Here is a 25264-nt window from a genome sequence, read left to right on the forward strand (position 1 = left end):
TAAGAAGTACTCAGTATAAAACTGGATAATGAATTGTTAAGGACAAAGCCAAGTAGCTAAACTGTTCTAAACTCTTAACAGTAACAGAAATGCATAGTTTTTTGTTTTTTAAAACATATTCAATCAGCAGGTTTATCTAGTTAAACATTCTCTTGCAGTTTTGCAAACCCAAACATCAGCAATGACCAGTGCATGGGAAACAATACATTTTTTGTACTGTTTAATGGGTGGGGCTTGGGAGGAGGGGGTGTTTTTTGGCCAAGCAGAAGGTGGTGCAAAAGAAATCAAACAACAAAGAGTAAAGAGTTTAAAAATTCCTCATTTTAATAAAACAATTGTCAAACTAATATGATCTTGACTGGACCCGTTTCTGAGACAGTATATTAAAACTTCCTTAACCTATTCATAACAGTGCACAACTTTATACATTAAGTAATTAAACAGCAGAAGCACTTGCTGCACAATGGTCAATCTTTAATCCATGATGTGCCTGACTGAGATCTTGTCTACATTTGCCACTACATGCAACAGAAAAGGGCAAGCTGTGTCTGGGCTCTGGGCTTCTGCTCCCCCACCTCAGGACTCCTGCCACAGCTCTGGGCACCAATCCTGGGACTTCCTCACCCAGCAGCTCTTGGGGTTGGGGGCTTCCATTCCTGCCGGCTGCAACCAGGGCAGCCCAGGCTCAGGGCCTCTCCCCCGCTACAGCCAGGGCTTAGGCCAGCTTCCACCCCCCGACCCCAGCCGAGGCAGCCTGGGACCGGGACTTCCAGCCCCCAGCTGGTGCTCACGGCAGTCTGGGATTGAGGCTTCAGCCCTGCAGCTGCAGTCAGGGCTCAGCGCACCTGGGCTTGGAGTTTCTTCCACTGGGGCTCCTGCTGGGGCTCAGGGTAACCCAGTTAGGGCTTTTGCCCTGGGGCTTCTTCTGAGGTTGGTACCCCCACGAACACCCTGAAATAACAACCTGAAATTTCAGATGTAAACATCTGAAATCATTCAAGTTGACCAATATTAAATCCCCCCCGGCCGTGAAATTGACCAGAATGGACCATGAATTTTGTAGGGCCCTACTCATGCTAGCTGGGTGTGCAGCATCTGTACTCTACAGGCCATCGTAAGTGTAGACATACCTAGAAAGATTTCAAAGGATGGTAGTTAAAAAACAACATTATTACTTACCTGTGGCATCAGTGATTTAGCAATCATGTATGATTCTTCTGCTTCTTTGGTTTTGTTTAAATTTTTGTAAGTTCTTCCTACGTTCATGTGGGCACCAATATCATCTTTAAAAAATATATATTTAATATGCCATTAATGTCTCATATAACTAAGTGTCATTAAAAATCTATGCCTCATGATTATTAAATATTAACGCTTCCATCATAAGCATAAGCCAAAAGAGTATTAAGGAGTCACTGATGCCTGCTGGAAACTGACAAAATATTCTAAATGAACTGGATTTTGGTCACACTTCTTGTGAATCTTCTTTTCTTAAAGAAGGAACTTTTTATTGAAATAGCATCTGATGGCTGAAGAGTTCTAACTTTTCCTGACACTTCTTACCTGAAATCAGTTCTGTTTGTGACACTAAAACAAAAATCTTCACAGTAACTGTGGATGAACCAAAATGGTGCACAAGCGTCTGCACAGGGACAAGTTACACCACATGAGAATTATATAAAAATTATGACTTCAGGTTAAGAGTAAGGCAGAGATAAACTCTTACTTCTCTTTTAGAAAGACACAGATATTGTGACAAAATGGCTGATGCTGGTATGGTGGGTCCTGTGCTTTTCTTGGCAGGGGGGCTAGGACACCACCCTTTGCCCCTGCTCTTGGGGCGCTGAGGGCCTCCCTACTGGCCTAAGTAGGTGGTAGTAGAAGAGGGAAGCAGGGGGGAGGGATCTGGGTTTCCTCCCCACTCTGAGCCCCAGCCCCTTTCAACACCTGCGGGCTTCTTACCCTCTTCCCCCTTGGGCAGGGTTACCCTCGGTCCTTGAAGCTGGGGAAGGGAGTCTCCCTGCTCTACTGGGGCAAGGTCTCACTTCCTCCAGTTCTCTGGTCTTTCAGTTCTCAGCAACACACCTCCAACTTCAGCCCTCTTGCCTTCCTCACGACACACTGTCTGCCTGAAGCACTGGTTTTTTATTAGGTTCCTGATAGGGCCTTAATTGGCTACAGGTGCTCCAATTAACCTGTAGTAACCTTCCCTAGAGTACAGTGAACCATGTCTTAGTTAGTCTAGAGTTTACATATCTCCCCTCTACCACTCTTCCACTGCTCCTTTGCCCTGCTGTATCACAATATACAAAAGGAGGTAACACAGGTAAACATTATAAGCAGAATTGTGTCAAGATTCTTTATTCATAACAAGTCAGTAGATCCCTTTTAGCATTTTCAAACTCGGTAAAAAATGATTCTTGGCTAAAGCACTCAATGTTCAGAAGCTGATGTTAGAACATTGAACAATATTGTTCTAAGCATACTTTCTACATCATCCCATACATTTTGATTCCATATGTGGTAACATTATCTAGGAAAGAATCTGAGGCGAATGACTGCAGTACTTTCTACGTGGCTATCCAGCGGATCAGTTCAAATAGAATTGACATGAGGATGACAGTTCGGCTCACATGAATCAATGTTTTTATATGACTTTCTATGACTTATCAAAGAACAAATTATAAGCATTTCTACAAAGTTCTTTTACATACAGAAGCAGCCCTTACATGCTAGTCTTAAATCAAACAAAATGCCCTTTGGGCTCAAAGGACGTTGACATCCCAAAACAGAACCCAATGAGCCTTTTTATGTCTTCTTTACAGAATAAGGCAGAGGAAGTAATCAAATAAGCCCTACATAATGTAGAAGACTAAAAGTCTGATTCTGATATGAACAGCAATAGATTCGAATGCTATCCACCTCACTAAAATACACATCCACTTTCAAGAAGCCAGGAATGACTCCCAGTTCTCTTTAGAAAATTTCTGTTTTCCTTTCTTTTGGCTAATTTTACACAATTATTTGAACATATTAATCTCAGATATCTTTATTGACAAAGGAAGTGCAATCTATAGCAGTTTTGTGACCCCAGTTTAATACACAACACTTAAAAGGTTAATTCAGTAACTTGAAACAGCAAAGCAAAACAATTCTTTCAAAAGCTTTTTGAAAGTAGTAATAGTACTAGCAGTTTGAAGTCATTTTGAGACTACAAAATCACAAACAAACCAACCAACAGGAAGAGTGTGGATCTCAGAGCCACACGTTTGGCATACAAAAGCTAAATGATCATAAGGGGTTTTGGTTAGTAATTTCTCTCTCACTATGGCAACTTAAGTGAAAAGAACCTATAATTAGGTGACAATAATCCTTTTTCACTCTCTCCCCTTTGTTTTTAAACAGCTAATACCCTAACAGGTGTAACGGCATTGGAAAAAAAAAAATCAAAACTTCTATTGACTTTGGGTTTCAACCAAAACACCCAACCACACTATTAATTATGATGCACTCCAAAACCACAACTCCTACATAATAAAACATGTACTGTGCATTGTAAAGAATGTTAAAAAGCACACCAAATTTTGTGTGGTGTGCCACAAATATATGCATCTTAAACTGTAAGTTATTTACTTTTTCCTTTCTGATAGTTTTGAAAACTAAAAAAAAAAAAAAAAAAGTATCAGAGTATCATCTGCATCCTTTGTGTCAATACAGTATCAACAATACATAAAATATAAGAACTATGTATTTAGTATTAATACTGCATATGTACTTAAACTTCATTAACCTTTCTTAAAACTTAGGGTACGTCTACGCTCCGGGATTATTCTGATTTTACATAAACCGGTTTTGTAAAACAGATTGTATAAAGTCGAGTGCATGCGGCCACACTAAGCACATTAATTCAATGGTGTGCGTCCATGGTCCGAGGCTAGCGTTGATTTCTGGAGCGTGGCACTATGGGTAGCTATCCCGTAGGTATCCCATAGTTCCCGCAGTCTCCCCCGCCCCTTGGAATTCTGGGTTGAGAGCCCAGTGCCTGAGGGGGAAAAACAGTGTCGCGGGTGGTTCTGGGTACAGCCTCACCCCTCCCTCCGTGAAAGCAGCAGACAACCATTTCACGCCTTTTTTCCTGGGTGAACTGTGCAAACGCCGTAGCACAGCAAGCATGGACCCTGCTCAGATCAATATCGCAATAGTGGACGTTGTAAACACCTCGTGCATTCTCGTGCAGTCTATGCTGAACCGGGACCTGCAAAGCCAGGCGAGGAGGAGGCAGCGGCTACGGCAGCACGGCAATGAGAGTGATGAGGACATGGACACAGAATTATCTCACACAACAGGCCCCTGCGCTTTGGAGATCCTGCTGGTAATGGGGCATGTTCTAGCCATTGAACACCGATTTTGGGCCCGGGAAACAAGCACAGACTGGTGGGACCGCATAATTTTGCAGGTGTGGGACGATTCGCAGTGGCTGCAAAACTTTCGCATGCGTAAGGGCACTTTCATGGAACTTTGTGACTTGCTTTCCCCTGCCCTGAAATTCCCATAATACCAAGATGAGAGCAGCCCTCACAATGGAGAAGTGAGTGGCAATAGCCCTCTGGAAGCTTGCAATGCCAGACAGCTACCGGTCAGTTGGGAATCAATTTGGAGTGGGAAAATCTACTGTGAGGGCTGCTGTGATGCAAGTAGCCAAAGCAATCATTAAGCTGCTGTTACGAAAGGTTGTGACTGGGAAATGTGCAGGTCATAGTGGATGGCTTTGCTGCAATGGGATTCCCTAACTGTGGGGGGGCGATAGATGGAACTCATATCCCTATCTTGGCACCGGAGCACCAGGGCACCCAGTACATAAACCGCAAGGGGTACTTTTCAATGGTGCTGCAGGCACTGGTGGATCACAAGGAACGTTTCATCAACATCCACGGGGGATGGCCAGGAAGGGTTCATGATGCTCACATCTTCAGAAGCACTGCTCTGTTTAAACTGCTGCAGCAAGGGAATTACTTCCCAGACCAGAAAATAACAGTTGGGAATGTTGAAATGCCTGTCGTTATCCTGGGTGACCCAGCCTACCCCTTGATGCCATGGCTCATGAAGCCATACACAGGCAGCCTGGACAGTGGTCAGGAGCTGTTCAACTACAGGCTGAGCAAGTGCAGGATGGTGGTAGAATGTGCATTTGGCCGTTTAAAGGCACGCTGGCGCACATTACTGACTCGCTCAGACCTCAGCCAAACCAATGTCCCCTTTGTTATTGCTGCTTGCTGTGTGCTCCACAATCTCTGTGAGAGTAAGGGGGAGACCTTTATGACGGGGTGGGAGGCTGAGGAAAATCACCTGGCCACTGATTACACGCAGCCAGACACCAGGGTGATTAGAAGAGCACACCACGAAGCGGTGCGCATCAGAGAAGCTTTGAAAACGAGTTTCATCATGGGCCATGGTACGGTGTGACTGCTGTGTTTGTTTCCCCTTCATGACCCCCCCCCCCTTTATTGACTCCTTCCATGTAAGCAACCCACTCTCTCCATTCGATTACAGCTTGCTTAAGGAAATCATGTATTCTTTATTGAAAAGTAATTATAAAAAGAGGCAGAGAACTGACAAGGTATCCCGGGTGTGGTTTGGTAGGAGGATAGGAGGGAAGGAAAAGGCCATTAAACACATTTCAATGTAATGACAGCCTTTTGGTTGGACTGTCCACGGGGGTGGAGTGGGCTGGTGCACGAAGCCTTCCCCCACGCGTTCTTACATGTCTGGGTGAGGAAGATATGGAACATGGTGAGTGGTGAGGGTGGTTACACAGGGACTGCAGCAGCACTCTGTGACCCCGCTGCTCTTCCTGAAGATCCACCAGACGTCGGGGGATATCAGTTTGATCACGCAGCAGCTCCAGCGTTGCATCTCGCCACCACTGATCTTCCTGCCGCCACCTCTGATCTCGAGCGTCCCTCCTGTCCTCATGTTCACTGGCATCTTTCCTGTAATTTGATACCACATCCTTCCACTCATTCAGATGAGCTCTTTCATTGTGGGTTACTTCCATGATTTCTGAGAACATTTCGTCTCGCGTCTTCTTTTTCCTCTGCCTTATCTGAGATAGCCTTCGGGATGGAGTAGGGAGGCTTGAAAAATGTGCAGCTGCATGAGGGAGGGAAAAAAAGGGAGAGAAGTATTTAAAAAGATACATTTTACAGAACAATGGTTATACTCTTTCACAGTGAACACTATTCACCTTACATAGCACATGTGATTTCACTACAAGGTCACATTTTGCATCTTAATATTGAGTGCCTGCGGCTCTGGTGTTACAAATCTCACAGACGCAGGTCCGGGCATCAGAATTCAGTTTGCATGCGGCCATGGTAAGCCACTGTCTTTCGGCTTCTCCAGCCTTCATATACACAGTGCCCTCTGATGCTTCTTTCCTGTTAACATGCAGCAGCGGAAGCCAACCCCCCCATCCAATTCTCTAGGATGATTGCTTTACCCCTCCTCCCCCTGCATGGCTGGTATCATGGAAGATCACTGCTAATCACCCGCCTTCCCCCCCCACCGCGTGGCCGGTAGCTGGGAAGATTCCTGCTAGCCAAACGCAAAAAAGCTCAGTGCTATCCTTCCTCCCCTCCCCCCGCTTGGCTACGTGCAAGGAAGGATTTCTTTTAAGCAACAGCCCAGGAGGAAAATGGCCAGCTCTGTCCCCTTAATTCAATTCCTGAATTTCAACCAGGTTACCATGAACGATATCACTCTGCTGAGGATAACAGAGCGAGATAAAAAACGGATGTTTCTTGAATGCCAGCAATCACCGGGACCATACGCAGCTAGGCTTTGTCATGCAATGATACCCGATTACTTGCTACGTGCATGGCGTGGTAAAGTGTCATACCATGGTGGACGGAACAAAGCTGCCTTGCCCAGAAACCCTCTGCAAAGGCTTTTGGAGTACCTCCAGGAGCGCTTCATGGAGATGTCCCTGGAGGATTTCCACTCCAACCCCAGACATGTTAAACTTTTCCAGTAACTTTACTGGCCGCGAATGCATCCCAACCCCTGATGGCAAATCAATCATTAAAAAATGCTTGCTTTTAAACCATGTTTTATATTTACAAAGGTACACTCACCAGAGGTCGCTTCCATGGCTTCACTGTCTGGGCTAGTGGTTTGGGAGGGCTGGGAGGGTAATTCCGTCTGGGTCACAAAAAGCTCCTGGCTGTTGGGGCTAACGGAGTGCTGTGTGCTCGCTGCAAGGTTATCCTCCTCTTCCTCCGCCTCCTCATCTTCCCCCTCCGCAGAATCCTCAGCCATGGTTGAGATTACAACCCCCACCTCGGAATCCACAGACAGGGGTGGGGTAGTGGTGGCGCAGCCCCCTAAAATTGCATGCAGCTCAGCGTAGAAGCGGCATGTTTTTGGACCTGACCCAGACTTTCTGTTTGCTGCTCTGGTTTTCTGGTAGGCTTGTCTGAGCTCAACTTTCACTCTGCACTGCACTGAGTCCCTGGTGTGGCCTTTTTCCATCACAGCCTTGGAAATTTTTTCAAATATTTTTTTCATTTCGTCTTTTGGAACGGAGTTCTGTTAGCACTGAATCCTCCCCCCATATAGCGATCAGATCCAGTACCTCCCGTGCGGTCCATGCTGGAACTCTTTTTCAGTTCTCAGGAGACTGCATTGCTACCTGTGCTGATGAGCTCTGTGTGGTCACCTGTGCTGATCAGAGCTCCAAGCTGGCCAAACAGGAAATGAAATTCAAAAGTTCGCGGGGCTTTTCCTGTATACCTAGCCACTGCATCCGAGTTCAGATTGCTGTCAAGAACAGTCACAGTGGTGCACTGTGGATACTGCCCGGAGGCCAATACCGTCGATTTGCGGCCACGCTAACCCTAATCCGATATGGTAATACCGATTTTAGTGCTACTCCTCTCGTCGGGCAGGAGTACAGAAACTGATTTAAAGAGCCCTTTATATCGATATAAAGGGCCTCGTAGTGTGGACGGGTACAGCGTTAAATCAGTTTAACACTGCTAAAATTGGTTTAAACGCGCAGTGTAGACCAGGCCTTAGATTGTATTCCTCTTAAGAGATTAAAAACCCTGCATCTCTGAATATCCACAAAACTTTACTCAGGAAAGTTTACAATAAGATAATATTTTGTCTACATTCCTTACAGAGAATAATCGTACCGCAATCAACCTACTAATTATATCACGATTTGAAGTTCAGTTATGGTAACAAACATAATTAATGCAGAAGTAATTTCTTGAAACAGTGCACTTAGAATAGACTAGAAAAAGAGATCCCTTTACAGTATCAAATTATTAAGAAGAAATGCACTTGAGCAAATGAAACTCATCAATAACTTTTACCTGGTTGCACTTGTGTGGCCTGTATGAAGAATCTCAAAGCTCTTTCAAAGTTCTTTTCATTTTCTAAAGCATGACCCACATTATTCCATAGTTTGGCATTGTTCTTATTTACCTGAACATGGAAGGCATGCAGATATTAAATTTCAAGTATACATCACTTAGTGTTTTTAACTATAATGAATATATTTAAAGAAGCAAATAATTTAGAAAGTTATATAAACTCCATGAAACTACTGTGTAACAAGAATATCAAATCACAGATTGGGAGAATTACAGCAATTAAAGTAAACTTGTTGCCCAGGATCTTTCTTTACCAAGCTCTCCCAGACTCAGTCCTTATAAAAGTCCAAAAAGGGTCCAATCTGTATTACAATTCTTAAAGGGGAATGAGCATCCAAGAGTAGACTTCCCCATGTCACCTTTAATTCAAAGATGGCTTATTTACGGGTTCAAATTTTTCAAAGATTTGGTTCTCAAGAGAATAAATGCATCTGTGGGTTCATCCAAATGATCAACTACGCTATATAATACCTTCAAATGTGTGCTTACTGTGCTTACTCACAGTCAAGAAATTTTTTTGCACATTAATTCCAATGTGAGATGACACACTGGTTTTAAAACATTCTCAGAAGCAATTCTTTGGGCATAAGGATTGCCATGACGCAATGTAACTTGTAAACCAATTCTCCAATATTATCATGCTCAACTGCACTTAGAATTTTGAAGAAACTGGCTAAAATGGTCTCACTGCACAGTTAGTAGTGGGGGCTATTGTCACGCTTGCTGGAAAAATGTGTGTATTCTTTTAAGGACTAGAGAGCCAGGGAATGACTTCCTGCTGCAGCTGCACACCAGGCCTGTGTTGGGACACTGACTCATCCTCACTCCAGGTGACTGAAAGAGAGGGGGAACTATATAGGTCCATGCCAGTGCAGGAAAAGCCCTCTTTTTCCTGGACCAGGCAGAGCAGTGCCCACTCTCGCTCCAATGGAAGTGGTGAAATATTGAGGTTTGTCAGAATCCACTGAGGGCACTGCACTAGTTGCTACTTTCTTTGGGGGTTGGGAAGAATTTTTCCCTCACTGCCAGACTGGCCAAGGAGAACTGTTTTTTATATTTCCACCTTCCCCACAGCAGATTCAAGGGTGCTTAGTTGGAGTAAACGTGAAATGAGAGTTAGGCTATAACATTGCAACCACTTATGTAAATGTGGGGTGGATGTCCAGTACAGGTACTCCATATGGAATGGATAGTGATCAGAAAAAATGGACTGGCAAAGGATTTAAACAAGGTAATCTTTAAAGGAGAAGAAGAGGGGGTGGGGGTGGGGGTGTTGTGGCTCCTATGACTGGAATGGCAGGGAGCCAATCCTATCTTCTTTAAAGCCCCCCCCCACCTCATTTGAGGTGGGGGATGGCAAGGTCCCAACAGCAGGTTGGCTGGAGACCAGGTTGGGTAAGGTGGGGGGAGGAGGTTGATGGAAGCCTACCAGGTATATCTACTGAAACAATTATGGAAAGAACTGAACATTTTTATCTGCTGGGTACTCCCAGACATTTAAGAATAAAATTGTGGCTTAATTAAACGACATCTAGCATCTCCTGTCCTTCTTCCAGTGCAGCCAATGATCCATTATCCACTTGCCCTACGCCACTTTGAAACATAGCACCATACCTTTAAAGCTGACATAAATAAGGTGTATTCTGATTCCCAATCCCAGTTTCTGTGCAGTGTTTTTAAGGCATGAGTGAATAGCACTACAGACAGACAAATCCAGGACAGCTTTCTCAGCACACTGTTAAACAAACAAGCAAAAAAATAAAACCAGAGCTGTAAAAATACTGACCACTACACAATTTCAATATTATGCTAAGGGGGATATTTTACCTCCTTTCAGAGAACTGATATAATTGTCATCGGTACTCATTGGTGAGTTAAAGCAAGAAGAACAACATTTTGCAATTGCTATTGTAATTTATTCCAATTGAAGACTAGTAGCTAATTTAAACTCTGAACTTTGAGGAAAAGAATATTTAGCCTCAAACTTTTATTTACGGTATCAATTGTAATGTCACAATGTCCACTTGATAAATAAGTTTATTACAATAATCCACAACAATTTTCTACAACTGAAGTAAAAATGTAGGAGGTCCTTACATATGACAAACTCTCAAAAGTTGAATTCAAAATTAAGGCAGTGAATGGGATCCTGAAGTCAAATGAAAAAGTTATTTAAGTATTTTTAAAAAGTAGATATTGAGAACATGTACTAGGTCATCTATTCCATCATCTTTGTCTAATACAGGACCATCCTAAACAAGTTTTTAATGCACAGTTTCTCTAACTTTTACATAGTTTGGACGTCATTTTAGTGGAGAGGTTGTCTCCTGGACCAACTTGTCTATTCACAATTCACAGTCTGTGGCACATAACAGTGTAAACTACAATTTCTTAAATGGAAGAAAGTTTTAATGCATCTTTAGCTCTTTTTAATCAGTTTTAGAAACTGAAAATAATGGAAAATCCTAATCCAACCCACTGGGAAAAAACTAGTAAGGACACAGTAACCTTCGGTAAATACATTTCTATTGTTTGGGTTTAAGAAAGCTTTAAAATGCTTATCTTATGCAACCTTGTCAATGTAAACAACTTGTAGCAGCTCATTGTTGTCAGTTTTCTTATACTGTATGTTCTATAATAATTGTTTCCAACATGCTGTATTTTTGGAATAAGAATCAGGGACTGCTGCTTCTCTAGGGGGCATGATGAAAACAAAAGGCTTTTTTATAGTACAGTAGCATTTAAAATGTTTTAGATATTGTGCAGACCTATGAAGACAGGCCAGAAAAACTATGGTGATTGGCACATGCCTTATTATTCTATTTATATATCAGTCATTGCCTCTTTACCCAGACATCATTAGTTCTCTTTTCAAAAAGATACATTATTCCCACACCTTCCTGAGACAATGGACCCTTTCTCTTTACGTAAGACCCTCTAGGTGCCTGTGTGAATGGTCCTGGGAGGCCATGGGAGTGCTGAGACCTTCCTATGCACATAGTGAGCAGGGATCAGATAGCAGGTATCAGACAGTGGGAAGTCTTATGTCCATTTATAGGGCATTTGCTCTCATGTCACTGTAGTGCTAGGGCTGTGAAAGTGTGACTGGAAGTTTGTGCAATGTCTATGGGGTGACCCTGCACAACAAAGCTGCCACTGTCCATCCTTTGCTCTGCATCTCAAAACTAAACCAGTAATCAACATTTTAAAATATACAGCAAACTGAAATATATTTTATATGATTATATAAACTATGCAGTTAAATATACACAGGTGATAGTATTCGTCCTTTAAATAAAGTATAAGTCAAGTTTGAACATATTCTCCTTAGAACCAATTCTTAATTTATATTTCTTTGCGCTTAATCTTTAGAAAGTGTATAGCTATGCTAAGGAAAATAATATTAAACATTTGTGTTTCTTTCATATAAAAACAGATGGGACTAATTATTAGGCTTAGAAAGGCTAGGTCTACTTAGCAGCAACATTAGCATGTAACCTGAAATAAAGAATATTGCACTGCAATAGAAAATATTTGGTTTCAAAGAAATTTTTTTTATAATTTTTTTATTAAAGAAAAGACAATTATTGACACTAACACCTTTTGAAAAAAGGTAAATCACAGAGAATATAAAACTCATGAAGAAATGCTCAGTAGTGAACCATACACTCAGTTGACAGCACCACTCACGTTACAGGATGAAAGACTATCTGCACTGTAAATTATCCCTAGGAATAGGTTTTCAAAGTAGCCATTCCTCTATAACCTGAAAGACACCTGTCATAAACAGATAGCTAAGGGTTAATGTCTCTTTCACCTGAAGCACCTGACCAGAGGACCAATCAGAAAACCGGATTTTTTCAACTTTGGGTGGAGGGAATTTTGCGTCTGAAGTCTTTGTTTTCTGGCTGCCTGCTTTCTCTGAGCTTTGGAGAAGTAGTTTCTACTTTCTAGTCTTCTGTTTCTAAGTGTAAGGACAAAGAGATCAGCTAGTAAGTTATATGGTTTCTTTTCTTTGGTATTTGCATGAATATAAGTGCTGGAGTGCTTTGATTTGTATCCTTTTTGAATAAGGCTGTTTATTCAATATTCTTTTAAGCAATCGACCATGTGTTGTGTCACCTTAATACAGAGAGAACATTTGTATGTATTTTTTTCTTTCTTTTCTTTTAGCTCCAGTTGTCGCCAGTGTTCAGCTTCTTTGAATTGGTCTTCGGCCTCAATTTTTGCCTTGGTAGACATGGTTCCTGTTTTCTTGTGTTGGGGTGCCCTCTGGTGTTTCTCTTCAGGAGGCAACAGAGAGCCTGCAGTTCAGAAGTCTGCCTAGCAACAGTGCCTTTAGCTAATCTTCAATGTTAAGTAAACCTGAAAAACCACTTTATTTGCATTTATATAGTGCTGGTAATGACTCTCAATGGGAGTGCTATTGTGTGACAAAAGACTCGTGATAGCACCTTAACGACTTCTTGCTTAACATGCAAGCCACAAACTGCCAGAGAGAGCAGAAAAAAAAAAATTCTCTCTGGTTCCCTTTTAAAACCAAACTGTTTCTCTCTGCTAAAAAGCCCTTAGCAGAGAAAAGAAAAATATAATATTCCTACTGGCTTCTGGATTCTGTCTATATCCCACCCCCTGCCACCATGTCAAACCTTAGTCCCAGATTTGGACCTTAGCGTCAAAAATATGGGGGTTAGCATGAAAACCTCCAAGCTTAGCTACCAGCTTGGACCTGGTACTTGCTGCCACCACCCAAAAAATTAGAGTGTTTTGGGGCACTCTGGTCCCCCTGAAAAACCTTCCCTGGGGATCCCAAGACCCAAATCCCTTGAGTCTCACAACAAAGGGAAATAATCCTTTTTCCCTTCCCCCTTCCAGGTGCTCCTGGAGAGATACCCAGACACAAGCTCTGTGAAACTACACAGAGTGACTCCCCCTCTCTGTTCCCAATCCTGGAAACAAAAGAACTTTCCTATTCCCCCAGAGGGAATGCAAAATCAGGCTAGCCAATTCAATACACACAGATCTCCCCTGATTTCTTCCTCCCACCAATTCCCTGGTGAGTACAGACTCAATTTCCCTGAAGTAAAGAAAAACTCCAACAGGTCTTAAAAGAAAGCTTTATATAAAAAAAGAGAAAAAAATACATACAAATGTTCTCTCTGTATTAAAGTGACACAACACAGGGTCGATTGCTTAAAAGAATATTGAATAAACAGCCTTATTCAAAAAGGATACAAATCAAAGCACTCCAGCATTTATATTCATGCAAATACCAAAGAAAAGAAACCATATAACTTACTAGCTGATCTCTTTGTCCTTACACTTAGAAACAGAAGACTAGAAAGTAGAAACTACTTCTCCAAAGCTCAGAGAAAGCAGGCAGCCAGAAAACAAAGACTTCAGACACAAAATTCCCTCCACCCAAAGTTGAAAAAATCCGGTTTTCTGATTGGTCTTCTGGTCAGGTGCTTCAGGTGAAAGAGACATTAACCCTTAGCTATCTGTTTATGACAACACCTCCCAATTTGCCCTTCACCAATACATTATAGAAACTTAAACAAGTCAAATCCTTCATGCTCACAATTTGTGGATCAGGAGAAAGAGGGAGGCAAGGACTACCTTCCTTTCTTAACATTTGATTTCATTTCCAAATTCAATCTCAAAACAAATTTTAACCCAATTATTCTACACTTAAACAACTGTAAAATATCTTTACAATTCGGATGTGGCAAGGCACTAAGAATTAAAAAACATTAAAAGCTAATAAAGCGCTCAAGATAAAAGATAGCGAATTAATCAGGGAAACAGAAAAGAAACCCAAATATTCCTCTGCGAAGGTGGTGGCAGAATTCAAAGATTGTTTCGTAATATTTGAACCAGAAATATTAAGTGATGCAATGGGATTAAGTACATTAGCCTTTCACCTTTGCATATGTGGGCAGTGCAGACACTTTAAAAGCAAGACACTAACACAAGGCAGAACAACATTTTGAAAGCACCTGTGATAATGGCATGGGATCTACGTTCATCCTACACATATACTAACAAAAGTAGCTTCTTTTACCTCTAAGTTTTAGTTCAAGAAGTATATTTAATACAAAAGTAATTTTAAAATTACAAACAGTCCCTTAATCTGAGACACAGTTTTCAAGATGTCATTGGTTCCTCTGACTGGTGATAATTTTTTTTTTTTTTTAACAGAAACAAGGCAGATTTCAACATAAGCAAAATGAGTAAATATGCTCCTCCCTATTCAAAATTTGCTTTTTTTCCCACTGTGATAAATCAAAAGACCCATTACCACCTAAAAATAGCAGAAAGGTGGAATTTCACGGCTCTCTCATTGCAAGAATCTACAAGAGCCAAATAAACACATTTTAAAGCAATGACACTGTAAGTCCAAATAACATTTTGGATACAAGTGAAAATTACTGCACCACACCTTAAGCAGGGAGGGCAGGGGGTGCATTGTCTGACTTGTTGGGGAAAAAGGGTATAAGTTTTTAAGGGCAGAGGCAAGGATATTGCTGTAGCTGCAGAGCATATCAGTGTAAGGAGGCTAACTTGCCCTTCTCCTCCGGTGACCAGAAGATGGGGGAAAGAGTACATAGGTACGAGCTAGGTGTGGGAAGCCCTCTCCTCTGGAACAAGTGGAGCAGCACCTACCCTTGAAAGTGGTGAAATACTAGGTTTGGTCAGTATCCGCTGTGGGCCCTGTGGTAGATGCTGCTTTCGCAAGGGGCTGTGAAGGAATTTCCCCCTCACTGCCAGATTAACCAAGGCAGAGTGGGGTTTTTTCCACGTTCCCCACAGTGGGTTCCAGGGAGAAAGGGGGAGCTTATTTGGGGTGAGCAAGAAAGAGGTGTTAGTCTATGAGGTTGCACCTCAATTCTAAGGGGTGTCTGTCCAGTGCAGGTACTCCATAGGCAAAGGATACAGTGCTCAGATAGTTTGATAAAGAATTTAAAGGTGTTTGTTAAAAGGATGGAAATACAGAGGGTTTGGGCTCCTATAACTGGTATAGCACAGAGCCAATCCCCCCCATTATAGCCTCACCTTAACCCTCATTTGAGGGAATAGGGGGATGGTAGGGTCGCAGCAGCAGGTTGGCTGGGGACCAGGATGGAAAAGGTGGGGGGACTGATGGAAGCCCCCCAGTAAATATTTAAATGGTCATGGAATTACCTACACTGTTATCTGCCAGGTACTCCCAGACAGTTAATAATGAAGTTGTGGCCTAATTAAACCACTCCTGTCCTTTTTCCAGGATAGCCTGACAATATGTTTGAGGACCTCTTCAAGTCCCTTGTGGACATTTGTTAACATCACAAAACTGCCATATAATTCATCTTGACTGGCAGTCCTTGTTCAAGAGGCAACCTGGACTGCAATAACAGATATAACATACAAAGATAGAAACACACCTGGTTAGAGCTCTTTAGAAGCAGTTTGCAGAGCCACTTATCTACCTTCATTTTATAATGAATAAATAGATAAATATGTAGTAATACTTAACATTTATATAGCACTTCCATCAGACAATCTCAAAGCACTTTACAGATATTAATTAATTGTACCTGGTTTCTGTCCACTATCTGTATTCATAGAATGACACCCCCCATCCCCCCCCCCCCCAAAAAAAAACCCTAATTTTGACCTACCTTTTGTTTGATAGTCTTTTCCACCCATGTGCTATTAGAATGCAGAATCCCATGCTAGGGACGTACAACACTCGTTCTGCTACTACAAACCCAACAGGAAAAAAGAGGTTTGATGCAGGAATGAATGGCAACACTATTAAACAGAGTGCCTAGAAAACAAAAGCAAACACGAACTAGTAATCAAAACTAGAGTTACAAATTGTGCCTGCCACCTGAATAGAAAAATAATAAAATAAAATAAAATTAAACAATACTTATGAAGATTAGAAGACTAAAGATCACTTAACAAATATCACGTGTAATTTCTCTGTTACACTAAGAATGGACATTTTTCACATGGGAAGTAATTTTTAGTCTACAAAGAGAAAGAACCCATTTCTGCTTAATAACTATGAAGCTTTACCAATTAACTTATTTGGTTGCCTTCAAGTTGGAAGTGGGGAAAAAGATCCATCTGCTAACATCTATTTAAAACAACGGTTCTTACACTGCATGAAAAACAATAGGAAAGAAGACAAATAACCCCAAACAGCAGGACCAACTTTATACCATTATTTTAAAGAATTTCCCACTGATTTCAATGAGGAATTCTGCATACAAAAAGTGACATGAGATGGTCCTATGTTCTAAATCACCACGTTTCAGTAATGAGAAAGTCAGAATTTTCAGCATTATGGCTCTTACAACTATTCTTTTTTGCCCCATTTCCAGGTATATTACTTGTGTGCTGTTAAACCTGTGGATTAGTATATGACATATGAACATCAGAACCATAACTGAATTTCCTAATTTGCCTTGAACTTGTCAATGGTTTGAAATAAGATTTAATATTATCTTTCTTATACATTACACAAAACTCTGAATTGTATAATGTAACAGCTCTATCAGAGAAGTTCTAGAATCCAGTTGCATTGGTTATTGAACCATAATGTAGCCCTTTGAATTCATCCCAGAGCTTTTGTCATATTTAAAGGAAGAGAATGAAACTCTTCTCATGACACTTTAATGGTACTTTTAAACTTGATTTAGACCCAGTTATGTTTGGATTCATATTCCTAAACATGTGACTAGCTGAATTTCTATTATCAATAAGTACTGTATGTGAAATAATTATTGTGAACATTCTTGTTCATTTTAAAATATTTCCCTCACAACTCTTACCTACATGTTCACTCCAAAACTAACAGTACAAAATATATGTGTTGGTTTTAAAAATGCATTTATTCAAGTATATTTAAGAAGACATTTGACATTCAGATAAAAAGAGACAAGTTTTGGAAATTGCAATTTAATTTAAAAGCATTTTAACCAATTTACACCTTTTACAATTACACATGGAGTGAATGCATGCCAAATATCTCCATAAAGTCAAAATAGTGCATGTTTGTTCCATAAAAATGGTTTTGTTATTGAAACTACGACCAATTGCATTTGTATTTGCTACAGCTCACAATTATACAGTGGACCTGAAAACAGAAACTGGCCATGTCATCATCTAGACTATGAAGGAGTTTAGACAAGCCTGCACATAGTCCTGAGCCATCCTGAGGCTGTTTCTACACTAAATTTTTTTGTCAATTTCTCCCACTGCATAGTGGTAGCTGTACAAATGGAACACAAGTGCAGATTGGCTGCTGCTATTTTTGCCATTGAATCATACTACTCCCAGAGAAGTGACCATATAAAAAGCCCTCAACCAAGCTACACTAGCACTTCCTGCATTGCTAATACTGGTGGAGCTATTTTGTAACTTATCAGAAAGCTCAAGTAGACAAGGCCTAATTTAACTTTACGTTGATTACACTATTAGGAACACTCAAGAGCTAAATCCATGAAATGATTTCATGAAGGCCCTGAAAAAAAATGATTTAACTAAATTTGCTTACATTTCGCATTTTTCTTGGGGCTTTTTGGATGCATAAATCTCTCAAGTGAAGCCAACTGGCTGGAAATCTTCAAGAATCTACTTATGTGACAGTTCAGTAAATTTACAAGTCCATGTTGAAAAAGAAAGGTATTTTATAAACCTGACCAAATATTAATACTGACATTTGCAGTAAGTATTAATAAACATAGCTTCATATAGGAATTAAGTTATGCTACCATAGATATATTTTAACTCTCATACTGTAATAGATGCATCTTTAGCAAACAGCCATATAACCTGAATTTCCCTTTCATGCTATAAATTAAACTTTGCCATATTTATGGCCACTTAACCACTAGCAGCTAGTAGTTTTATTGAAATAACCTAGATCTGAACTTAAAAAATTGTTTTGCTCTAAAATCATACTTCTTAATATTAAGCCTAACTGACTTTTCATGTTCATTTTTGTAATCTGCTGAAAAACTTTCAGAAGGATAAAATAAATATATATGTAAAGCATGGGGGGTGTAATCCAATTTATTTGGAAAAAGGCACTTGAGTTTAATAAGAGATACATAACATTATTAATAGACTCATCTTTGCAAGTCTACTATGGCACAGTCCCAGTCCCTTTTTCAATTAATTCCCTTACTAGAAGGGTGAACCAACTCTCCAAAGATGTGGTAGTAGGAAAGAATGTCAGATATTACTACTCATTGGGAACTCAGAGAAGAAAGTGGACAATTTCCTTTAAAAAAGGTGTGTACTCTTTATCGAAGTTAATTTAGGTACCAATTCATAGTCACGGGCAATGTGAAGTTGGGAACCATTGCTTTAGTAGTGCTGGACACAAGAACTGTCACTGGTCCCCTATATCATAGTGACTTTTTGGTAATGGCCCAGGATGGAATTGTGTTTTTTTTTTTTTTTTTTTTTTTTTTTAATATAAAGGGTCTAGGGCAGAGGTGGGCAAACTATGGCCCGTGGGCCACATCTAGCCCACAGGACCGTTCTGCCCAGCCCCTGAGCTCCTGGTCCGGGAGGCTCGCCCTCAGCACTTCCCCTGCTGTTCCTCCTCCCCTGCAGCCTCAGCTCACTGTGCCACCGATGCAATACTCTGGGTGGCGAGCTCCCAGAGCAGTGCAGCTGCAGTTCCCGGCCTGACCCGGTGCTCTGTGCTGCACGGTGTGTGGCGGGCTCCAACCGGGCAGCGCGGCTGCAGTGACAACAACCACTGGTGCTCCAAGCAGTGTGGTAAGGGTTTCCAAGGGGGATTGGATAGAGGGCAGGTGAGTTCAGGGTGGTGGTCAGGGGTTTGGATAGGGGTCAGGGTGGGAAATAGGGGTTGAATGGGGGCAGAGGTCCTGGGGAGGGCAGTCAGGAAAGAAGGGAGATTGGATGGGGTGGCAGGGGGCAGCGGTGGTTGGATGGGGCAGGGGTTCCAGGGGGCAGTCAGGAATGAGAGGAGGGGTTGGATGGGGCAGCGAGCAGTCAGGGGCGGGGGTTCCAGGGCAGTCAGGGGACAGGGAGAAGGGGTGGTTGGATGGGGCAGGGGTCCCTGGAGCGCACTCAGGAAGAAGGGGAGGGTTGGATGGGGTGGCACAGGGCAGTCAGGGGCCAGTGAGCAGGGAGGGTGGATGGGGCAGGAGTCCCAGGGGGGAAGTCAGGAAGAACGGGGGGTTGGATGAGCCAGGAGTCCAGGGGGGCCATCAGGAGGCCAGAAGGGGAGGATGGGTGGATGGGGGAGGCTAGGCCCCCCCCAATTTCCAAAACCTGATGCAGTCCTCAGGCCAAAAAGTTTGCCTGCCCCTGGTCTAGGGCAAAAATGATGCTCAGAGTTAACATGGTCAGAAAGTACTACAAGAACAGCACTAACAAGCAGAACAGGGCAAGAATACGATATCTCATTGATATTAAGAGCTATTTAAATGCCCCAACAGTTCACCAATTGTGTTCAATAGCAGTATAAGTTGAGCTGTGTTCAGTTTTCTTTTTGTAATATTTGGGATCAGTTTAAGGATATCTTTCATACTAAGTTAATAAAAAGCTGTGTAACCAACTTTACTTTATGTTTTCTATAGTATATCAATTAATCTGTATAAGGCAGCCAGAATTGGATGTACATACTGCTGCACCATCTATAATTGCTTTCAGGCACTTCAGAAAGAAGGATTCTGAATGACAGTCTCCTACCTAAAGTCAACAGCTTGAGTTACTAGTTAAAAAGGTCAAAAGGAAATTTGGAACAAGAACGACCAAAATGACTTGAAAGGCGCTAAGCTTTATTACAGAGATCATAGCACCCAGTTGTACATACTGGCATGGACTCTGGAGACTTATTTCCAAGAACAGGATTTTCAGACTGCTTATATCAAGCAAAAATGGCAGCTTTCTTTTAAGATGTTGTTCTATTCTGAAAAGGGTCTGTAAAATGGCATTGTGGGATTCCACATTTAATATGGTACATGTAAAATGAGCACAGTTAATGTCTTTTTATAATTCGCCACCCAACTGGCAGACTAGCCAACTCCACCTGGGATCCAAGTGATGAGGTGGGTTCTTTTCTTCTCATGCACCATCTGTAGACCAAAATGTGCCCTCAGTGCCAGCTGCAATGGGCTTGCTCAAGTGTAACTCATTGAGTGTTAGTAAAGAATTCTCAACAGGATTTTCAAAGGAGCCTAAAGGAGGTAGGCACCCAAATTTCAGTGGGATCTGGCCACTTAATTCCTTAGGTTCCTCTGTTGGTGATGCACAAGGAGCAAAAAAAAATCTAGCTTGCTCTCTCCACTGTTGTAGTTCTGAAGTGCTGACAAGAGTAACAAGCAGTAAACTTATTTTTGTCACTAAACCAAATGGATATGGAGTGAACACACATGGAGCTAATTCACTAAGTAATCAGGTGTCACATTCGCAGGGACTTATCATGGAGCAGAACTGCACTTCAAAATGATCAATCTAATACCAAGTTGTGGGATGAAGAAAAAATTGTTGCTTAACCATATACTGTAACCTGTTTTTCCAGTCCATATCAAGTACATAGGGAAAGTACATTAAAATCAGATATAATCATTTAATTAAAATCTGTTAGATACAGCAGTGATGAACACATGGAAACACCTAAGATGAATATATTAGCATAAGCTTTTTAGAGCACAAAGTGCCACCTTAACTACAGCTCTCTTTGGTTACTGAGAGATGTAACCAAACTAAAAGGTGGGAAAAAAAATTATGTCAAAAAACTAATTCACCTAATTCAATGGAAGTTGCCACAGCCATTCACTTACTATTACAAAGTAGTCATCTTAGAAAATATAACACTAAATCATAAATTAAAAATATCTGGCATCAGAATAGCTTGAATTACAGATTATAAATACTTTGGTTTAATTATGAGACCAAAACAGATAAAGTCAACAGAAACTCAGCTAAAACTGAGTCAGTCAGTACGGTTTTCTGGCAGTTTTCAGTACCAGGAGCTGTGATGGCATTTTCTGCCTTGATTTAGTGAACAATAATATCTGCAATTAGATAATTACTGTACTATTTGCAGTTAGGTCTGATGGCTTAACTACTAATTCTACACCAAAGCATGTAGTATACCCAATTAGAAAGTGGCTTTGGGATCCTATTTTAACTCCCTATCTTGTGGATAGTAGATTAGCAAGCACTATATAAGCAAGCAACGTGTTGTAAAAATGCAGAGGTAAAAAAATTAGTTCAAAATAAAGAGGAAAATAAAAAGTCATATCAAAAATTTTCTTTAGATAATAGATGGGGCCCCATTGTTGACAATGAAGACACAGTCTACACTTACATTTTACCAGAACAAATATGTGAGTCAAAAGGCAGGATTTTTTCCTGATACACTTACACTGGTAAACACCAAGTGTGGGCACAGTTCTACAGGTATAAGATACTATACAGCTTATTTTTCATTGTGGAATCAGAATGAGCTATATAGGTTTAAACACTTTTACACCAGTATAAAACTGTGTTCTACACTGGTGTGCAAGTTAAAGAGGGTGTCTGCCATTTTAACTATGCTGGATAAATTAAAGCAACAAAACTTTTAACTGAAGAAAACACCTTATATCGATTAGCTAAGAACAAGGCACACTTGGAAGTCATTGAGTCTTTATTTCAAAACGAGCCTATTAGTTAAAAGGCTTTTGGTGAGTGATTTAGAAATCTTTTTCTAAAGTAACAATTAAGATATCTAGACAGCAGCTGTCTTATACCTTTATTAGGCAGCATTTATAGCTTACCTAGTTTATTTAGATAATAAGCTTACCTAGTTTATTTAAATAAGCGCTTTCTCACACATTTACTCTACCAGATGGGCACAATATTTTTCCACCTACAGTATTAGCTATGATACAGATGCATAAATATACTGTAGATTTTTATACATCAGTACAAAGTAGATGTACATTGCAATTGGCCTCACTGGATAAAGATTGGGATTGCCCATTTTACTTAATGACTTGTGTGATTTTTCTTAATAGGTAAACATCTAGGAGGAAAAGAAAGTTGCATGGTAGCAGCTATTTTGATCAAAGTTTGCAAATGGAATATTCTAGAAGACACATAAGTCAATGTTTCTTCAGGTTAGCCGGACCACCTACATCCAGCCTACAAGTTCACTGTACTAGTATCCATAAAGAGAACAGATTAGAAGAAATTTTCTGACCTACAGTATTGTTTACATCAGGGGTAGGCAACCTATGGCATGCATGCCAAAGGCGGTATGCGAGCTGATTTTCAGTGGCACTCACACTGCCCAGGTCCTGGCCATCGGTTTAGGGGGCTCTGAATTTTAATTTAATTTTAAATGAAGCTTCTTAAACATTTGAAAAACTATTTACTTTACACACAACAGTTTGTTTACATATATTATAGACTTATAGAAAGAGACCTTCTAAAAACGTTAACGTATTACTGGCACGCAAAACCTTAAATCAGAGTGAATAAATGAAGACTCGGCACACCACTTCTGAAAGTGCCAACCCCTGGTTTACATGTTACAGTATTTGAGGGATAATTGTATCTAATATATAGTAATGCATCCCCATTTTCTGGTAAACTGGGCTTCAGGCACTTTGACACTGATTCTCTGGCATGAAATCTAACAGCTAAAAGGATTAAAAAACATGTGTATGTAGCTGTGATACATGCGGAGACTTGCAGTGAACATTCTATTATAAAAAGAGATGTTTCAATCAGTGAAGCAGACATTTTAAACACTAGAAATAAAAAGGCCTCTTTAAAATAAGCTAGCACTATTTAACTGACTATTTGTGGTGAAAATTCTATTAATCCTTTTTTTCCTCTGAACTTGATTATTTTCTCTGGAACTATGGAGTCTCAATGTTCAAGATTCCTTACCAGGGAAAGCCTTTTATTTCTTAAAAATGATGATGAAATTGATGTAAGGAACAGCTAAGTGAACCTATACTTTCAGAATAGGCTACTTCACTGTAACTAAAAAGACTAAAAACATGCATTATTCCTACCATCAATACAGTCTTGGAGGAATCCCCAGGGTATCGGAGACTGAAGACAATCAAAGATCCCAAAAAGCAAAAAAACGTAATGGTGGCAATATTTCTTATATCTAGGAAAGACTCCACAAGTGGAATAGTTCCCATTGTCCAATCACAGCATAGCTCTGAGGGATTTAGAAGAAGCCAAGCATTTACAGGGAGGAGGTAGTTGAAAGTCAGCTGCCTTGCAGGAGATGGACTTACAGCAGCTGGGTTATCAAACCTAAGCAGGAAGAGAAGAAAAAGAAAAGGACCTTTTAGTTGAAAAAAAGTTACAGCTTAAACCTCGCACTGCAATGCAGTCACTTTGCACAACACCACTGCCAGATGCTGGACCTAAAACATCTCTTATGTGGGGGACTCCTGCAGCAGGATCAAGATGGATTAGGAACTACCAAGCCATCTTATCTTTGTTGCATTTATAATGTGCATGGCTATGGAAAGGTGAATTGGCTGGGGCTTCCGTAAACACTTGCCATATCAGCTCCTGAGGACCATTGGCAGATGGCATAAGTTAGAGCAGGCCTGAGGTTGCTCTAAGTTTCTTCAGAGGGCTGAGATGCTACACAACCAGTTTAGCACGGAGGGTGTACAGAGACTACTTTTAAAACCCTTGTTGTGAACAGTCTTTGGCCATAATTAAGTATTCAGACCTAATTTCCAAGGGAAAATGCTAGTATACTACATTTACATATCACTCACAAGAATGACACAAAATTCCAAATTTATGAATAGTAACAGCAATGAAATTAATAGTAAAGGGTATGTGTCTTCTAAAGTCTGGCCACAATAAAGAACCAGTATCTTGAAGAATGGCATCTATATAATGAGTGACAAGTATCTCAGGTTTCACTAAACAGCATTATTTTCATTATTTTGTTTTGACTGCAACAGTACATGTAGTTTTGAACTGTTTCTTTTCAAACTGAAATATTAGTACATTGACTAACACGTTTACAAGAGAAAAACTCAAGTTTGCAGTCTAAATACAGGCAAATTAGTATGAAATAAGAAAGTGGAGGCTAATATGTTTGAAGTAGTGATAGCTGCTGATAAATATGTACTTACACAATATTATAAACCTAGACTAAAACACAACCAGCTAACAGTGCTTCAAATGTGTTAGCTTGCATCCTAATGGGGCTTTTCAGTCACCATATGCTAATGCACCCATTTTTTTCCATCAAGATGGGACTAATGTGTTTAATATTGAACATGCGAACAATCCCACTGAGGTTAAAATTAAGCATGTGGGCTAAGCACTTGGAGGATCAGATCTGATATACAAAGATGCAGCCTAAACAGTGAAAATTAGATTTTAAATATTTTTAATCATTTAATTTATTCAGATTACTCCATATTGAGTTCTCAAATGAAACCACAGCTTTTATTACCTTATTCTTTTAATAAATGCATTACTAAATATAGTTTCTCATCTAAACATGAAATAATTTCTTTGTCTAGCTATTTCAGAAGATACAGGAGGCTTTATACATTCCAAATACTGATGCTTGATAATCAGACATGCATCTGGAGAGTGGTATTAGAAGTGAAGGACTGCAGTTTTACTTACTGTAAACACTAAATTATTTGTGTGTGATGTTTATTAGATACACATTGCTACTATATATAGTGAAAATGCTTCATTAATGAAGGCTTTCACCTTCTGCCTACTAGTCTGAATACACCAGTGATCAAAGGTTCTTACCATTCAATGAGTGCTCACTGGCCACTGCTATTTAACTGGTGCTC

At 40.6% G+C, this 25264-nt stretch overlaps 1 protein-coding gene across 2 annotated transcripts in view; it reads right to left on the reverse strand.

Annotated features, from left to right (window-relative positions):
• The window catches only part of TMTC3 (transmembrane O-mannosyltransferase targeting cadherins 3), a 58556-nt gene that overhangs the window by 10125 nt on the left and 23167 nt on the right, over positions 1-25264 (reverse strand). For both annotated transcript variants that reach the window (XM_030548590.1, XM_030548592.1), the window contains 5 exons: positions 23483-23735; positions 16100-16248; positions 10053-10173; positions 8379-8490; positions 1180-1283 (listed from right to left, as the gene is read on the reverse strand). In XM_030548590.1, coding sequence (XP_030404450.1) covers positions 1180-1283; positions 8379-8490; positions 10053-10173; positions 16100-16248; positions 23483-23735 — 739 coding nt within the window. The remainder of the gene's footprint in view (positions 1-1179; positions 1284-8378; positions 8491-10052; positions 10174-16099; positions 16249-23482; positions 23736-25264) is intronic.

Source organism: Gopherus evgoodei, chromosome 1 (genome assembly GCF_007399415.2).
Source record: "Gopherus evgoodei ecotype Sinaloan lineage chromosome 1, rGopEvg1_v1.p, whole genome shotgun sequence".
NCBI classification, from domain to species: domain Eukaryota; kingdom Metazoa; phylum Chordata; order Testudines; family Testudinidae; genus Gopherus; species Gopherus evgoodei.